This window comes from Nematolebias whitei, chromosome 17 (genome assembly GCF_014905685.2).
Source record: "Nematolebias whitei isolate Nwh7 chromosome 17, NemWhi1, whole genome shotgun sequence".
NCBI lineage: Eukaryota > Metazoa > Chordata > Actinopteri > Cyprinodontiformes > Rivulidae > Nematolebias > Nematolebias whitei.
In genome coordinates, this window is record NC_056514.1 from 34,929,794 (window position 1) to 34,946,489 (window position 16,696).

The 16,696-nt window shown below is 39.5% G+C and overlaps 2 protein-coding genes across 2 annotated transcripts in view; both read right to left on the reverse strand.

The window, feature by feature from the left end:
- ttyh2 (tweety family member 2) overlaps positions 1-10,313 on the reverse strand; it is a 90,085-nt gene extending 79,772 nt beyond the window's left edge. The window contains exon 1 of the mRNA XM_037691180.1: positions 10,068-10,313. Within this exon, the coding sequence (XP_037547108.1) occupies positions 10,068-10,196 (129 nt within the window). The 5' untranslated portion in view covers positions 10,197-10,313. The remainder of the gene's footprint in view (positions 1-10,067) is intronic.
- An 817-nt stretch (positions 10,314-11,130) lies between these two features.
- rpl38 (ribosomal protein L38) lies at positions 11,131-13,869 on the reverse strand. The gene is made up of 5 exons (XM_037691181.1): positions 13,796-13,869; positions 13,573-13,599; positions 13,017-13,077; positions 12,072-12,194; positions 11,131-11,202 (listed from the first exon to the last, which is right to left on the reverse strand). Exons 2-5 carry the CDS (start codon positions 13,573-13,575, stop codon positions 11,177-11,179), a joined length of 213 nt encoding a protein of 70 aa, XP_037547109.1. The 5' UTR covers positions 13,576-13,599; positions 13,796-13,869; the 3' UTR covers positions 11,131-11,176.
- Positions 13,870-16,696: the final 2,827 nt, after the last annotated feature.

The window sequence follows — 16,696 nt, forward strand, 5'->3', positions numbered from 1 at the left end:
TGTATCTTAATGGGTTTATTGCACACAGACAGAAAAATCGTAGACACATCACTGTCAAATACCTTATTAGCTTGTATTGCTAATAACCATTAGCTTTGCAACGGAACAGAACAATTAGAAAATCCTGCAGATTTTTTTCAAGTTGCATCTGGAACATGGTTAAGTTAAATGTGATGTAATTCCCAGATTCAAGTTCCAATCATTGACATTCATTCAACCTTTATTTATACATACATAAAAGTGGATGATGCAACTACAGTAACTGAAACTGAAGCCAAAATGGCCGGTTTATGGCTGCTGCCATGTTGCATTGTTGGAACCAGAACATGGGCTGTATCCTCCATACAAAAGTCCCACCTACACTTCCTCCAAACTCGCTAATAGGCTTGTCAAACAGTGTCACATGACTTTTCTTTATAAGCTTTACGACTAATTAAGACTAAACAGATATTAGGGATGCACTATATTGGATTTTTGTCCGATATCCGATATTTTAAAACTTATTCGGCCGATAACCGATACTTTTAATATACTTTCCTTTGTCAGAACATAGCCCTCTTATTTAGGCTTATTTGCTACAAAAAATGTGTAACAGCTGTAAGAGCTGGTGCTGCAGGCATCCTTGTCACTGGGTTGTCGTACAAAACAGCATCTTTTATATTGGTGAGTTATTCTGATGGAATGGCCGATGTCCGATATTGAACTTTAATGCTAATATTGGCTGATACTGATACATGCCAATAATATTGTGCATCCCTAACTGATAATAGTTTAAAAAATTAATCTCTGAACATATAGTCGTAAGGTCATAACTGTGTGAATCAACAGGAAACAGCAACTGAAAAAAAATTCTGAAGTGCACTTTTACTTTTTTTAGTCACTGAAAATGTCCCATTCATTTACATGAAAGGGTTAGTTTTGAAAGTTATACTGCAACCATCTACTGCTCGGTTCTTTGTTGCTTCAACTTCTGTGTTCCAGTCCCATCTCTAGTTAAAATTATACAGTATTCCCTCGTTTATCGCGGGGTTTAGGGACCACGCCCCCCATGATAAGTGAAAAACCACGAAGTAGAGATAGTAGTACAAATAGTGGTAGTAAACAGCAGTTTATTTTGGTATTTATATATATTAGGGCAACATAAACCCTGCCCAGACTCTTGCAATATTCTAAACAATGTTTCTAAACTCTAAACGCTCTAAAAGAGCACAGCATGTCTCTGCCACGCCCACTTCTCTGCTGCAATCACACTCATCACCTGCTCCCAATCTCCCTCCTTCTGTGTAAATAAACTAAATGTAAATACTATAGCATTTAAAATAAACAATCCCATTTAAATTGTAGAGAAGCGCAGCAGGAGCGCAAAGGGTTAACCCTTCACGAAGCTGCTGCAGCATGGAGGAGAAATGTGGGCGTGGCAGAGAGCCGCAGGTGGCGGAGAGCAGAGATCATGACAAGCTGCAGGAGGGAGCTTCTCCCTGCACCTAATGATTTAGCAGGTGATAAATCGTTTAAAATAATTTATTTTAAACAATCCATGCCGTTCTTGCGGCTCATCCATCAATCAGCCAATTGTGTGTCATGTTCAATCTTACTTGGAAAAACGGTGACAGGGCGAGTCCGCAAAAGTCGAACCGCAAAGTAGCGAGGGACTACTGTAAATGGTTTTGACTTCTGAGATAAATGGAATGCGGTATTTGTCCATTCTGAGCTGCCGTAGAAGCTTTAAGTTGCAAACAAGTCTTGAAAAAACATCTACACAAAAAGTAAGAAGATGTTTAGTCTGTTCAGTTTTGCTCTGTGTAAAATTAATAGTTCAGTTGTGTTTTTAATTTGCGCATTAAAACTAATTGTCACAAATTCACTAGTAGTGAATCGTCATCCGAACCAGTTGAACTACCATAAAGAGAGCTACAATGTGTACTGGTCCATATGGCGGGCAGGATCAAGCCTGTGAGACGCACAAAGCAGGAAGTGGAGACGGAAAGACGGTCACGGACCTTCTGACCTACACATGCGGGCTGTCCCAACACACCCAAACAGTCAAAGAAAAACATACAAACAAAAGTGAAAATAATTCTGTTGTGCTTTGGGGCAAGTTTTCTTTCAGTGTGTGTCTTTCAAGGTTCAAGACAGAAAGATGTGAAGCAGAACAATATATTTCAACGTCTGATGAGAAAAAAAAAAAAGGCAACTACAGAGCAGAAGCGTGTACGACGCACAAAAAAGTTAATCATCAGTACATGTGGGTGTTCTCCTGATGTAAGCGCACTAAAACATTGGACCGTACAGTAAAAACTGTCAGTTCAACAGCAACAGTCGCCTCGTACAGCTGTTTTCTCTGTCAGGGGTGGGAGTAGTTTCACAAGAAAGCTGCTTTTCTATTAAAGCAAGATGCAAATTACCAAAATATTTGAGCGCTCAGATGAAAAAAACAATTGACAGATGATTCCCATACTGAAAACGTCTAAGAAACAGAGCGAGAGAGAACCCAACTGCCACGCAGTTCGAGACAAAGAAGTCAAAGATCTTGACATGTTAAGATTCCTTTAAATGATGGCCTGAAGCCAGGAGAGGGTTTCTGCCAGCTCTACAAATGGTCAAATACAATTGCTCTTACGAAGCACGTGTTCTGGGCTGCAGCCATCGCTCTGTTGCTCAACAGCAGCACAGGGGCGACTGTGGCTGAGTGGCTAGAGCAGTTGTCCTCCAATGCGAGAGTTGGGGGGTTCGAATCCACCAGCAGTCACATGCTGAAGTGTCCCTGGGCAAGACACTGAACCCCTCATTGCCTCTGATGTGTGTCCCGTCAGTGTATGAATGTGATAAAGCTCTGATTAGTCTCTTTAGAATGATTTGTTCAATTAGTTTTGTAGAGATCTAGTAGAGTGCTGGATGAACGGGTAAATGAGGACACAGATTGTAGTGTAAAGAACTTTGAGTATCTTGAAATAAGATAGACAGGAGCTATACAAGTACAGTCCATTTACCATTTAGCAGCAGCCAAAGAACAGATCATTCAGCATTTTCTGCACAATAGACTACATTCAACAACGTATCGGGCAATTAAAGCACAGTTCAAGTTTTTGAAGAGGGGTTATTAACAATTATCTTAACTCTTGTGGATAGCTCTCGACAAACTTCAGTTTGGAGAAATAAAAGTTTCATTTTGATTAGACTGATGAGCTAAAAGCTAATCTAAGCTGGGCTAACGTTCACATGAATCACAATGAAATGTTTTAGCTTTTACACCGGCTCCTGGTAGTGACAATCCAACTGAATACCTATCACCCACCTCCACTCCCAGAAGAAGAAAAGCAGCATCCCACCTGCTCGTATTTTATTTTGAAAAGATTGGCGAGTGGACATGACGGTCATGGGTATGCTGTCAGAATATGTGCAGCCCCAGTGTTTCCCCTACCATTATACAAGCGGGGACCCATCAGCAGAACTAAGCACCTTGCCTACCCCCCCGTTGACAACTGTCGGTATTGATGTAGTGCGGGGCGCAATACAAACGTGCTAGCAAAAATGCTACTGACGTATCGCTCTGCTCCGCTCCCCACACCACCCCCCACTCCCGTCGACAAATGTCGGTATCGACATAGCGCAGGGCGGCTATTGCTGTCCCGCTCCACCTCCACAGCCCCCTATCGCCGATAAAAACTGGCAGCAACGTAGCGCTAAGCTAACAGACAGGCAACACAGACTCCATCCCGTCCTCATCTCTCTCCCCCACCTGACAAAAATAAAAACGACGAGCGCCCTGCCAAAGGAACTTATCAGGGTAAACGCTGAGCCCCTTGAATCAGGTTGGGATCCTCTCTGGAGCTGTGGCACGTAGGTGGATGGGGTGGATGGGGTGGATGAGACCAGGTCAGGGCGGGGATGTTTTGACCTAAAATGTCTATTCATATCTCGTCCCTGCTCATCAGTCCAGTCAGAATTAAACCCCATTTCTACAAACTAAGACAAAAAAAGAGCTATCTACAACAGGTTAGATATTAATTGTTTATAAGCTTTTCATAAAATCTCCACTTATAAAGATCCAAACTATAACTTTAAGCTGCCAATTCATTTTTTTTAACTAACTTTCTTTACTGTTAAGCAATTCAAAACATCACACAGGTGAGAAAACTTTAATAAAGATACCCTCCGAAAACAACAAACACAACGACGACATTATCTTTCTTTGAGAGCATCACCTTAAAAAGGTCGCTATAAAAGAAGAGGCAGACGTGGATTTGATAAAGAAGGACAAAGTGTGAACAGGAACGAGTGTTTTGTTTTAGATAAATGTCACTTGTAGACAAAAAGTAATAACTCCTTAGGAAGAGTTGAGAGCGATGGGGATTTCCCACCTCGGACAGACTTGGATGACAAGTTTTCTCAGGAAGATGTGATTGTCACCTGCTGAGACGCACCACGGTCTCCTCTTGCACCCCGTGGCCCTGAGTGTACTTCTACAATGAGCTGAAAATGGAAACTGGCAGTATGAGAAGTAAAAAAAAATGTTCCCCTTCTTTGCCTCAGTCTGTGCCGCTCTGAACACTGAAACATAAATCTAATATGGTTGAGTTGTCATTTGATATTTGTTGGGCAGGAAACGCATCAAGCGTGTTCCTAATAAGGAGAAGGAAGTTAAAAGAAAAGGTTATTACTCCACCAAATGTTACAGCTATTATTTTGTTGCCTTGGGGTGTGCGACTGAGTCATACATGCTGGAATTAGAGTCGTAGAAAAGAGAAAACAAATCCAGTTTTATGTAAAAACAAATAAAAAAGTCCACCATCTCATAAAAATGCTACTAAATGAAGGATGCACAGCGCTACTAAATGGTAATATAATGTAGTAAAGCATCAAAAAGTACCCAATAAACTGCAGAAAGTTGATGGAAACAAGAATAAAGGTCCAGACTTTAAAAGTTTTAAACTAAATTCATCTTGTATTGAGAAATGACAAAGTTCTGGCCATTTTGATTAAACCTTGAAATACTGTCATGCTGCAATATTTTGTATCACGTGATCGGTTAGCACTTTGTGTTGCGAATGACACTCAGCTACTACCACACAAAGTTTTACTTCAATATTTGTGAAGATTAGAGCTTTCTAAGGTCAGTTGGCCTGAACAGGCTTGATTTAATTAGCCATCATTAGTGCTCAGAGAAGATGTTGAGGATGACTCTCAACTACTTCCACAGCAGATGTGAGCTCCGCATCTGTGGGGCTGCTTGTGTTAAATCCATTTTTGTGTTTCATATAAGGCCTCTTAGCTGTGGCGACCATCTTGAATTGCACAGAACTCAACCGTCGATCAGTTATAGAAGTGCATCAGCTGATCCGGTGGTTTTTAATGCACAGACACGGAGAAAAACACTGTCTGCCTTTTGGCTTCCACCAACTCAAGTACCGGTAACCTGCTCCTAATAGGTACGTTTTTGTCTGCATGTAGAGCTTCCCACAAAACGAAGAGCAAAAAAACACTATTTAATTCAAAAGCAACTAAAATTTATTATGTAAAACAAAGTTTTTCGGCTTCCATCGTGGTGGTAATCCAGTATTTACCCAAAAAGTGTCCGTAATCCATTAACTCAATTAAATTCAGGGATGTACAGTAACTCACTTTGTGTTTGTCGCGGTGAGTAGAGGTTTGGACCTAGAAATGCAGACTGACTCACGAGGCTCTTAAAATAAACTTAACTTTATTAAAAAAGAAAACAGACACTGACAGCACAACTTATTAAAAAAATGAGGGTCGGCACGAGGAGACAAGGAAACAGAAGACTGGACGTGGAATGAATAAAGCTCAGCTGGTGGATGACTGAAAACAAACAATATATAGACAGGCTGATGAGAAAGCAAAGACACCTGAGCTGAATGAAGGCTGGGAACAGGTGAGTGGGCGGGGCAGCAACTGGAGAACAACTGACAGAGGAAACTGGGACAAACAGAGACACAGAAAAACAACAACAAAACAAGAAAATAAACCAAAATATATAAATAAAACAACCGACAAGACACAACCTGCCAGTGTTACGTTGCTTCATTGCCATTTTAGGGAGATGGAGAAGTTGCACCCCAAACAACAAGCCATCAGTCACATCAACTGGCTACTAAACAAATAAAGCTTGAAGTTTATTTCTTACAAAAGTTTTTTTTTGTTACAAGCCTCCCGCCCTTCATCTTCACATTGTATATCTCAGACTTTAAACAGACAGCTGCTTCATCCAGATGTTCTCTGACGGTGTATCTGAAGGGAATGACCAATGCAGGGAGGTCATCACTGACTTTGTCCGCTTCTGCGAGGCTAACTACCTTTACATCAACACCGCCAAGACAAGGGAGACGGTGATAGACTACAGGAAGAATACACCATCCCCAATGCCAGTTAACATCCAGGGTTTGAACTAGAGCCCGACTAATAGCCTATATCGATAATACCGATAATTTAGGCTGATATAGAATTTGGGGACGTATTGGAATCAGTGATAATTGTCCCATTATGCGCCGATATAAGCACTTCTAATTTTCACCCCTAAAACACAGGGAAGTGGCTGTAATTGTGCAATGTATCCAGGAGAGGGCGCATGAAGACTATTATCAAGTCATTGCGTTCACTTAGGTTTCACTTTCACATTCAGCCCAGACGAAGCAGGGAACAATACAGCGTAGCATATTTTGCTGAACAGAGCATGGCAAGTTTATTTTAATTGATGATAACTGTAAAACAAATCAATATTAATAAAATCTTTTCAAACCTCCAACCCGTTTGCCATTAGCTACAAGTTTCTCAAGTTAGCAAGCTAACGTTTAGATAACCTAGCAAAGGCTATTACTATTTATTATCCAGAACAATAAATCTAACGTAGCGGTAAATATACAAGTGTTACTAATGTTATATTTGTCGTCCTCACTGAAATGCATTGTTTGTCTAAAATCTTAACTTCTTTGCAAAGAAAAAAAAACGCAGCTGCAGTCATTAATTAGGCCATCACCATACGTGACTGAATGTTTAAACAATAAACAGGGCACAGGTGTTTCTTTGTTTAATTTATATGTATGCAACACGCTCGATAACTTTATGGCGAATAGTGGAGGAGAGAAAATGTGAGTGCACGTTAGGAAGACTGTTTTTATGACCAGTGCACCACTTGTGGTTTTACTGTGGGACTAGCATGCTTAGCTGCATGGTTGCTAACAGCTGCGCTAAATAAGCCCTGTTCCATGCACTCGCTGTTTACTCAGATTCTTGGGGTGGACAAAGCAAAAAAATAAATCAGGCGTTACAGTATATCGGTTACCAGCAGTCACCTTCCCCACCAAATATTGGTATCGACGATAGCCAAAGTTTCCATATCGGTCAGGCTCTAATTTGATCATTGAAAATGTGGCAACGACAAACTACACTGGTCCACTAACACAAATGTGTTGTACAAAAAGAGCCAGCGTCACCGGAATTTACTGAGGAGGTCCTTTAAGAAAGAGGACTCTGCAGAAAACTCTCTGACACTGTGGTATCATCAGGACTCTCTTGTAAATGAGTCCCCGAGGCTCCGAGGGATTAACCGGTCTAAATAAAGGTTGAATGATTGAATTAATCTTATTATTCTGAAAGGGACAGGAAGAGTGAGCTGGTCAGGAGGGCCACCTCAGTGTTGGACCAACTTCTGGACACCTCTGAGGTGTGTGTGTGTGGGGGGGGGGTGGTGGTGAAAGGAGGATGTTGGCAAAGCTAGCATCCATCACCAACAACAGAACCCACCTCCTCCATGACACCGTCCGGGCTCGGAGCAGATCTTTCAGTGGCGGGCTGCAACACCCACAATGCTGGTCAGAACGTTTCCAAAGGTCCTTCATCCCATTAACACCGTTTAATAAACGTTAAATAATGGAAATGTTTGACGTGCGGAACTGTTTCCATTAGTTGACAAATGTACGCTGTATATTGCGTGATGATAAACAACTACAACCTGTAAATGATGCAAAACACCTGCTTTAACTTTGAAGATGCCATCCGTCCCGCCACACTTGACTTTTTTTAATTTCGCTGCTGAAATGTAATGCTCAGAAAGTCCCTCACTCTGCGAACCTTTGTGCTGATTAAGAGCAGAGCTAAATGTCATTTATTCTCAGCAGGATCTACTTCGCTCTGGCAGAAGTGCCAAGCTGCAACCCTAATAAAAATTATACAGTGAGTTAATTAAACATTCGTTGGACTCAAAGTGCTTGCGAGCTGGCCATTAGTCACTGGAAACGTTGATCCCGGCCCACTTAAAAGGCCAAGTGAAATAAGTCCTGCCACGCCGCCTCTGGAGGTGGGAATGGATGGATTTGGCTCCCCGGAGTGAAGCTGCATCGATGCCAACATTCTCCCACAAGTTCCCGTGTCCCTCTCCAGCTCTCAAGAAACTCCAAAACAAATCTAAAGACGTGTTCCAATTGAAAACACAGTGGATGTTCTGCTTCTGCTAAACAAAATCAGACAGATGTTCCCTGAACCAAGTGCGACAACAAAGACTGAATCGAACGATCACCTAGAGGTCACTCAGAAGGTAAGACGTGCCGACTCTTAGAATATGTGTTGAGGATGAAGCTCAGCTACTACCACGCCAAATTTTAGCTCAGCATCTGTAAAACTGACCAACTTCTAGACATGTTTGTGTTGACTAATGTCCATCCGCTGTGGTGGCCATCTTAAATTGGGTTTAAGCCAAACATAAAACAGTTGTAGACATACATCTAATGAGTAACTTCTCTGAATTTAATTAAAATGCATCCAGCGGTTCATGAGATATTTTGCTAACAGACAAATAGTTAACTCCAGTAGCTGTAGGCAAAGTTTAAAAACAGATCCCGTGTGATCAAATAGAGCTCAGAGTATGTGTTGTGAATGACTCTCATCTACTACCACACCAAATCTGACCTCAGTTTCTACAACTGACAGAGTTTTAGACATTTACGTTTCCTCAGGTCTCTTAGCTGTGGCGGCCATCTTGAATGGGGTTGACACTGAAAGTTACTTGTAATCTTGTGATTACTTTTTGAGTGTTTCATTACATTTGTTCATGAGATATATATAAAAATGACAAACCCAAACTAAACCCTTGAAGGAAGCTCCCAGGAGGTTTTATTTTTTGTTTTATTTTGGCTCACGGGACTGAATCGAACGTTCACCGCCTAAATTAATTAAAAAAGTTCTTCAACACGCCAGTTTATATAATAGCTAAATAATAATAAAATGTGAAAGAAACGGCAAAAATATATTTCTGTAATTTTTTTCATGGCACTACAAAATTTAAAAACCATAGATAGCAGATGTGGACAATATATGACCCGAGGGCCAAAAGCGGCCCCTGAACAATCTCTATCCGGCCCCCGGCAAGTTCATGAAAACCTGCATTTTATCAGTGAAATTCAAATTAAGCATCTTGGACAAATGCATCAAAAACCTTTGGGTTTAAAACATTTTTAGTCAACTTGTTTTTTTTTTTAATGTTTTAATTTAAATTTTTATTTTGCATATTTAAGATACTTTCATAAGATAAAGTTTACAAAGCGTACCCTAAAGATTATTGGACACATTTTTATCAAGCACGCTACAAGCTTCGGATATTTGTTTTAAAGAAAATGTGTTTTCTAATTCTTTACTTTTAATATCTTGATTTGGGAAAAAAATAAAATAAAAAGTCTCCCTCCTCTGCAGTATAGCCTAAATATGTGAACATTAAACTGCAGCCAGGACCAACCAACTGAAGGCCCATGGGCCACAGCTTGTGCACGTGATGCTGAAGAGTTCGTTTAAAATAAAACTAAAATTGAAAGTCAGCGAAAGAAACGTGTGAAACTCTGAAACAAGAAATGTTTCTGTCACAGGTGATCTCATTAATGTATTAGATTTATGACGGGGGCTACAACTCCATTTCAATTCTGACACTTAAATGTACACAGTAGTAATGATAGTATTTAGAGTAGCCCTGCTCTCCAAGCATTCAGTGAGCAGCTCCAGCTCCGGGCTCGTTATGCCCCAGTTTTCTGGGTCCCCCCCCCCCCCCCTCCTCCTCCACTGACCTGCTGGTAGTCCTCATCTTCAGGCTGGAAGCTTTTGTCCGTGCCTTGAAACCTTAAGTTGATATGAGGGAAATTGTGAAGCCAGTAAGTCCACCAGGGCGCAATGTAGTCCACTCGGACTAAAGACATCCCGTCCCCGGGCAAAATAAAATTAAAAAAAAGTTCCTAATTAGCTTCTCAGTCCGTCCGGAAGCGCGCGTGCCTTTTAATGAAGCCTCACATCAAACAAAGGCGGCAACAACAAACAAGTCCAACATGAGGGGACAAAAACGGAAAAGTCCTGCGGGGACGGCGGTGGTCGTCCAAGGACCCGAGGAGGAGCTGAATGTCTTTTGTGGAGAAGAACTCCGGTCACTGTCCGCTCGTGTCCTCCTCTGCTCCTCCTGTCCGAACGAACCGCGTCTCCCGAGCCGCTCCGTCAACAGCGGGAGCGCGCGCGCTAGGGACCGGGAGGTGCGGGAGCGCGCACGAGTTCGCCTCAAAGGTTTTGAATTAATCTGGAATCGCATTGTAACACTACGACGCGCACGTGTCGACTGTTGTGTTGACAGTATTTTTTAGTTTTACTCGCTTCTGTAGTTTTGATCCTGTACTGCCATCTAGTGGTCACATAAGGTCATTACAGGAGTTGAGTCCGATTTCCCAGTCCTGTTTTTTCAAGCACTATAAAAAATAAATTTTAAGGTTTTCCAGCACCGTTCCACGATGATAGATCCAGTCTTCCTCTTAAACTGAGCTAATATTAATTAGGAGCACATTTCATTCAAGAGATTTTTTTTATACAAGGGCGCACTATTCCAAAAAAATTATGTTTTCATTGACATTTTACAAATCTCCATTTAAAAAGTACAACTCAAACCTTAAAATCAACACATTTAACGTTTTCCACACGTAAGTTTAGGGGCCTTTAAAGCGGTTTAAAAAGTTTGACCATTCACGCGTTTAATGACCCTGGTATAGAATGAAATGATCCACTGGATCACTTTACATTTTATGTGCTGCACCGTCGTCTTTTGAGCTGGATGCTGATCACTTTAGTTTTACACAGTGGAAGACAACAAAGTTAATTTTTTTCCATTTTTTATTACAATTATTTGTACATTTTAGATTTACTTCAGCTCCTTCACAGCCAGACCTGCAACAAGAAAAAAAAAAAAAAGTCAGAAAACATCAAAATACAATAAACGTTTTTACTTTTCAACAGCTTATTTATTTTACTAAATAAATTTCCACATTAAATTATTAACAGAAACAACCATTATTGAATATTGTGATGCATGCGCAATAATCCAGTTAGAAAAATCTTAGTTAAATCAAGTCCTCTGGACGGGTTCAAAAAACAAAACTCATTATAGAAACTCGGACAAACGTAAATAAAGTGGCTGAAGTGTTTTGTCCCTTCAACATTACTGCATCTATAAACTCTTGCACACGTTAAGGGTTCAACTTCTAAACTGTTTTCAGTTTTACTGCAACTTTCCGTGTCAAAATTAGAAAATTATGTTATTTTCAAACCATAAACTAATTATTTTGGATTTCACCAGTTTATCGCTTTCCGTCAACAACTCTGCAAGAAACGAACATTCTGTATTCTTAAAAGCTTCCGGACTTTCACTAGTAAATAATTTGTGCTTCTTTAACTCCATTTGTTTTTTTAGAGAAGATACTTTACACAAAAAAAAAAAAACTAACAATACAATAACAATAAGTCTGAGTCCATCTTTATCAAAGCACCTCAATAATCCTAATCTGCTCCAATAAAATCATGTATTCCTTATTATGGCACAACCGAAACGTCACCAACAAAAGACCAAGACACCATCAAAGCCCTTTCAACCAACAAGTTGAGATTAATCCGGATTATACATTCACTCATTTAATTCCCAACACTGTTGCGCATGCTCTGAAAGTTGACAACTTCTGTTGCCTCTGTAAATGCAGAATAACGTCCTTATCTTAAAGGTCCACAGACATTTGCGTGCGCACGGTTTGATCTGGACTGACCTGGAGGAAGCGACTGTTTGAGCTTCTCTGCCTTCTCCTTGTCGGTGATGACCAGCGTGTACAGGTACCTGCTGCAGCGCACCTTGAACTTAACGTTGTCCTTGTTCTTCTTGATCTTTACGGCTGAGGACGAGCAGAAAGACGAGGCGTTAACTTCTCTACACAAACCTCCATGAAGCTGCGTGGTCCCAAATCGTTGCCAGTTATTAGTAAAATTACCTTAAAACAACAGCAATAATTAGTTAGGAATTCTACAACACGCCTAGACTTGACTGTAAAAAGTTAAGAGATATGCAGCGACGGTAAATACAAATAATTATTGAAGGGCTTAAAAGTTGAACAGGCTTGCTTGACCCTTACCAATAAAAAAAGACATTTACGAACATAAAATCTTAAAACGTTAAGTGGCCCTAACATGAATTGCGTCAGCTTTATAACAACTAGAGATCATTGATTAGTAGTTCCCTCATATTTTTCAACAGGGGAAAGCAGCAAATGTTGGCACTCTTGTTTAATCTTTATCATTTCGAACAAGTTTGTGACCTGTGCCATATAAATATGATGCAATAAGAACCAATTCCTGGACCATGATGTAACTCTTGATGCAGACAGCTCAGTCTCAACACTATTGTTCAAAAATCAAGTGCATTTGTAAAATGTAGAAAAAGATGCTCTAAAGAGACACCAGGAGCTAAATATCAATGGCACCGCTAATCCCTACCGACAATGTTCAAAAAGTTGATTGAATTGGTGACAAAGAAATAAATAAAGGTGCTAAAATGTACATTATTATGCACGGACGCTGAGCTCCATCTTCGATTTGTGTGGATTCATCCGGCTTGTATGTGCACGTTTATTCAGTGCAGTCATGCATTATGTCTCACTGTTAAGCTAAATGGCTAATTTGCATGTTTTGACTGTAAAACTTAAAAGGCTTGTTCTTACACTTGGCATCCTTCCTCCTGGCTGTCAGCAGGAAATCTTTAATTTCTTCTATCTTGCGAGGCTGCAAACGACCAGAGCAGACAGTTAGCATTGAAACAAACACGTCACAGAAACTGTTGAAAACTGCAGCTGGTGTCACTGAACCGGTGGAACTGAAGTTTCTGTTGTAAAAGCAAAACTCAGCACTAAGTCCATTCTTTGCTCTTGCAAGCTTGAAATGCACCACGGGCACGTCAGCCTGAGATGCTTGGACTCTTGCGACAGACAAAATGCAGGTTTAAGCAGTTTAAGACCATAGCACGAGTTTAAGAAACCCCAACTCGTTATAAATACGTTGGCTGATTAACTTTAAATCGAACTATTTAATTTACGTAAAGGCTAAGGCCTATGTTTGAGCTACATCCTGCTAATGCTAATCCCCAATGCGAAACCAATTCGCTAGCTCGTCATCGAAATACAAATATTTTGAGCGATTTACGTGTTTATAGATACTACACATAACACATCTGATTATATAATGAGCAGTATTTGTATATGAATTAACCAGAAATCTCACCATGCTGCCGTGTCAGCGGACTGAACGCTGCGGAAGGACAGAGAAACAGTTTATCGTTATAACAGGATGAAAACGGCCACAAAATTAAATACTTGTGTCACTATGCAAATAATTATTTTGCCATTTACACTTTAATAAACACGTCTTAGTAATTCTAATTGAAAAGGAGGATGGATGGAGATTGATATTGTGATTTTATTTGGCGTGAGAACGTTAAACTCACTCAGTCCACAAGAGAGGGGATGAAAAGGGGTGGAACTTCCGGTTAAGACAGGCTTTATACTAACTACGGTAAGCGCAGAAGACCAATATTCCTACAACAAAAGCAAACAAAAATTGAGATCGAAACGGAGTTTTGCACAGTTTTGTTGATGGGTTGTATAGTTTACTGGATATAAAACAGTTAAAATAAGTTTCTGAGTCCATATACCTGTATTTTCTGTTTGTTTTGTTACACTAATTTAATAAATGCATAGAAAAGCCAAATCAATAAGCTTGACTTTCAAAAATACTAAACTAAAACCTCTTTGCTAATCAGTTAATTAGGGAAAAAAAGGTTTTCAATCAAATATTACTTTCTTTCTTAGCCATATTTACAAGACAATCATACATGCAAAGGACAATTTTGCAAAAAATAAGCTCATACAAGACGAGTATTATAGTCAATTTGCATGTGTATTTTGTATGCCTATAACAATTTCAGCTACCATTTAACTGTTTACTTTTTGGTTACTTTTGGCAAGAAATGCAACAACAAATTGTCCCAAGAGATGCTCATTACAGTCATAAGTTATTTCCTAAAGCAGATCACCAATTGATCGTTTGAAAACTGTTATAATCATGCACGTAAAGCATTTTACAAAGTTCATTCTTTATTTGGTGTGTTATTTTATTTGAATTTTTTGAAATCCTTAATTTCTCCACATTTTTCTTCCAGTGAAGAAGTTTAAGACAGTAAATGGGATTTGCCTGGTTAAATAAAGGTTAATAAAATAAATAATAAAACAAAATATACATTGGTACTACCAGAATATTACCATTATGGGTCTGAATGAGACCTGTAACAAGCTCTTCTTTAAAAAAATGTTTCCTCTTAGTAAAATCAAAAGCCATCCTCCGTGTTCCAAAGTCTCCAAACTTTTGCTTCTGACCCCTTGAAATGATAATTTATGTACCTAAAAACCTTCATCAACATGCACAAGACGTGAGACAGTTTGTGGAAACGAATACTCACCTTTTCTTTTCTAATTAGTCTCACGGCCCCCAAGGTTCATCCTGTGACTACCTAATGGTCACAACCTTTACTTAAACAAATGTATTCATTTTATTCAAGCAACGCTTAATTTCAAAGTCAAATAAGTTAACTTTAAATATATTCATGTTTCTGGATTGAATAACTGTGAACAATGCTTTTCAGGTCTATATGCACATAATTAAAATGTAACAGAATAAACAACAGATCTAATATTTACAGCCTTGCCATTTCTATTTTACATAATCTACCTAACATACAGATTTTAAAAACAGACAAACAATTCTGATTGACTTCAGAGTAGGAATGCACGATTATGGCTGATATCTGATATGCCAGTATGTTTAAACTTAATTTGGCCGATAACCGATACCAGTATTTGTTTTTCCCTAGATCTACTTACAGAGACTACATATCGGTAGATTTCTCTGCTGTGGCTCCTGGAGGTGCCGAGGTCCAAATGGAGGCTCGGAGAGGACGGAGCCTTTTCTGTTGCCGCTCCAAGAATGTAGAACGCATATAAAAAAGCACATTTGATGGAATGGCCTCCGATATTTCACTTTATCACTAATATCAGCCGATACCGATACTATTCCGATAATATCGTGCATCCCTAGTCCAGAGTGTTTAACATATAAAAGAACTCTCCACCAAATGTTTGCTTTCAGTGTCAGTTAAAATCAGCAGACGGTTTAAGAGTCAGTTATCGCTTTTAGACTAACTTCATAACTGTCGCTGCTATAAACTAATTCATGTTGTACACTTTGATCGCTTCCTTCGTGACAATTATATTAGAGCTGCAGGTTGTGTCAGATGTAATAGAATAACGTCAGGTTAAGTCTGGGTGTTGTCTGCAGGAAAAGATTATAATCGGGTAAATTAGCTTTTATCTAATCCAATTATAAGTGTCCTTTCATTGGGAAAATAAATTATGTACTTCAAATAAAGTCATTGATATTCTGCTGCTATCTGTTTATCTGCCTTTTTTTTTCTGTCCTCTTTCGGAAAAGGACCAAGAGACGTTTTAATCCCAGAGGTCACAGTTGTTGAAACCCAGACATCTTATGTTGATATAAGTTTTCAGACAGTTCACGTTTAGAGCGGTGGAAGAACTCCGACCTACGGTTTGAACTGTAGCTGCTTTAGAGATCGACAAAGACCAGGAAAAAAAAAAAACACGTTGTACAAAAGTTTGTTTCCTGTTGGGATTTCTTCCTCTGACAGATATTTTCTCAGATACAAACTGACATTTTATTAGAGGTGCTTATTTCAGAAAAAGCAACAAAGAAACTTTAAAAACACTTAAGATGCTGCAACTTACACTAAATTCTGTGGGGTTGTTTTCATAACTGTTGTTGAGTTATACATAGATTGTGTTGGTTGAACCTACTGAGTCAAAAAGTTTTAGCTACTTGTAGTTAAGAGATAAGCAGAGTCATCCTTTATTGTCCACCACTTTATTTTAGGCCAAAAGTTGCCCAAAAGGAACTGACTGACACTTTGCATTAGGATGCAATAAGTAAGTGAGACAGTCAAAACAATTTGTAAGAAGATATATCTGGTTGCACCTAGTTAATCACTTTATTTTGTATTCGTGTGCTTCTAAAATAACATTAGTTGGTAATAGCAGGATGCTAATAGCTGTTAGCGCCAACTGGCTAGCACAAACCCAAGGTGTGACTACAGAAATAGTCATTTCTGCGAATTGCTGGGTAATTAAGTGTTGAATGACTTTGCTGAAATTTAAGTTGATGAAGCTAAAACAAGCCAAACACTGGCTAAAAGTGGCTATATTACGAGCTAAAAGTAACACAACACTAGCTAAAATCTAAAAGCAACAAAGAACTAGTGAAAGGAAGTGTCCCTAAACTG

Excerpts from the sequence above, each read along its gene's own strand:
- rpl38 (XM_037691181.1), bottom strand. Across the intron at positions 12,195-13,016 it reads CAGGAGGAAGGATGCCAAGT|CCGTAAAGATCAAGAAGAAC; the intron begins GTAAGAACAAGC and ends GCTCGTCCTCAG. Across the intron at positions 11,203-12,071 it reads CAAACAGTCGCTTCCTCCAG|GTCTGGCTGTGAAGGAGCTG; the intron begins GTCAGTCCAGAT and ends TTCTTGTTGCAG.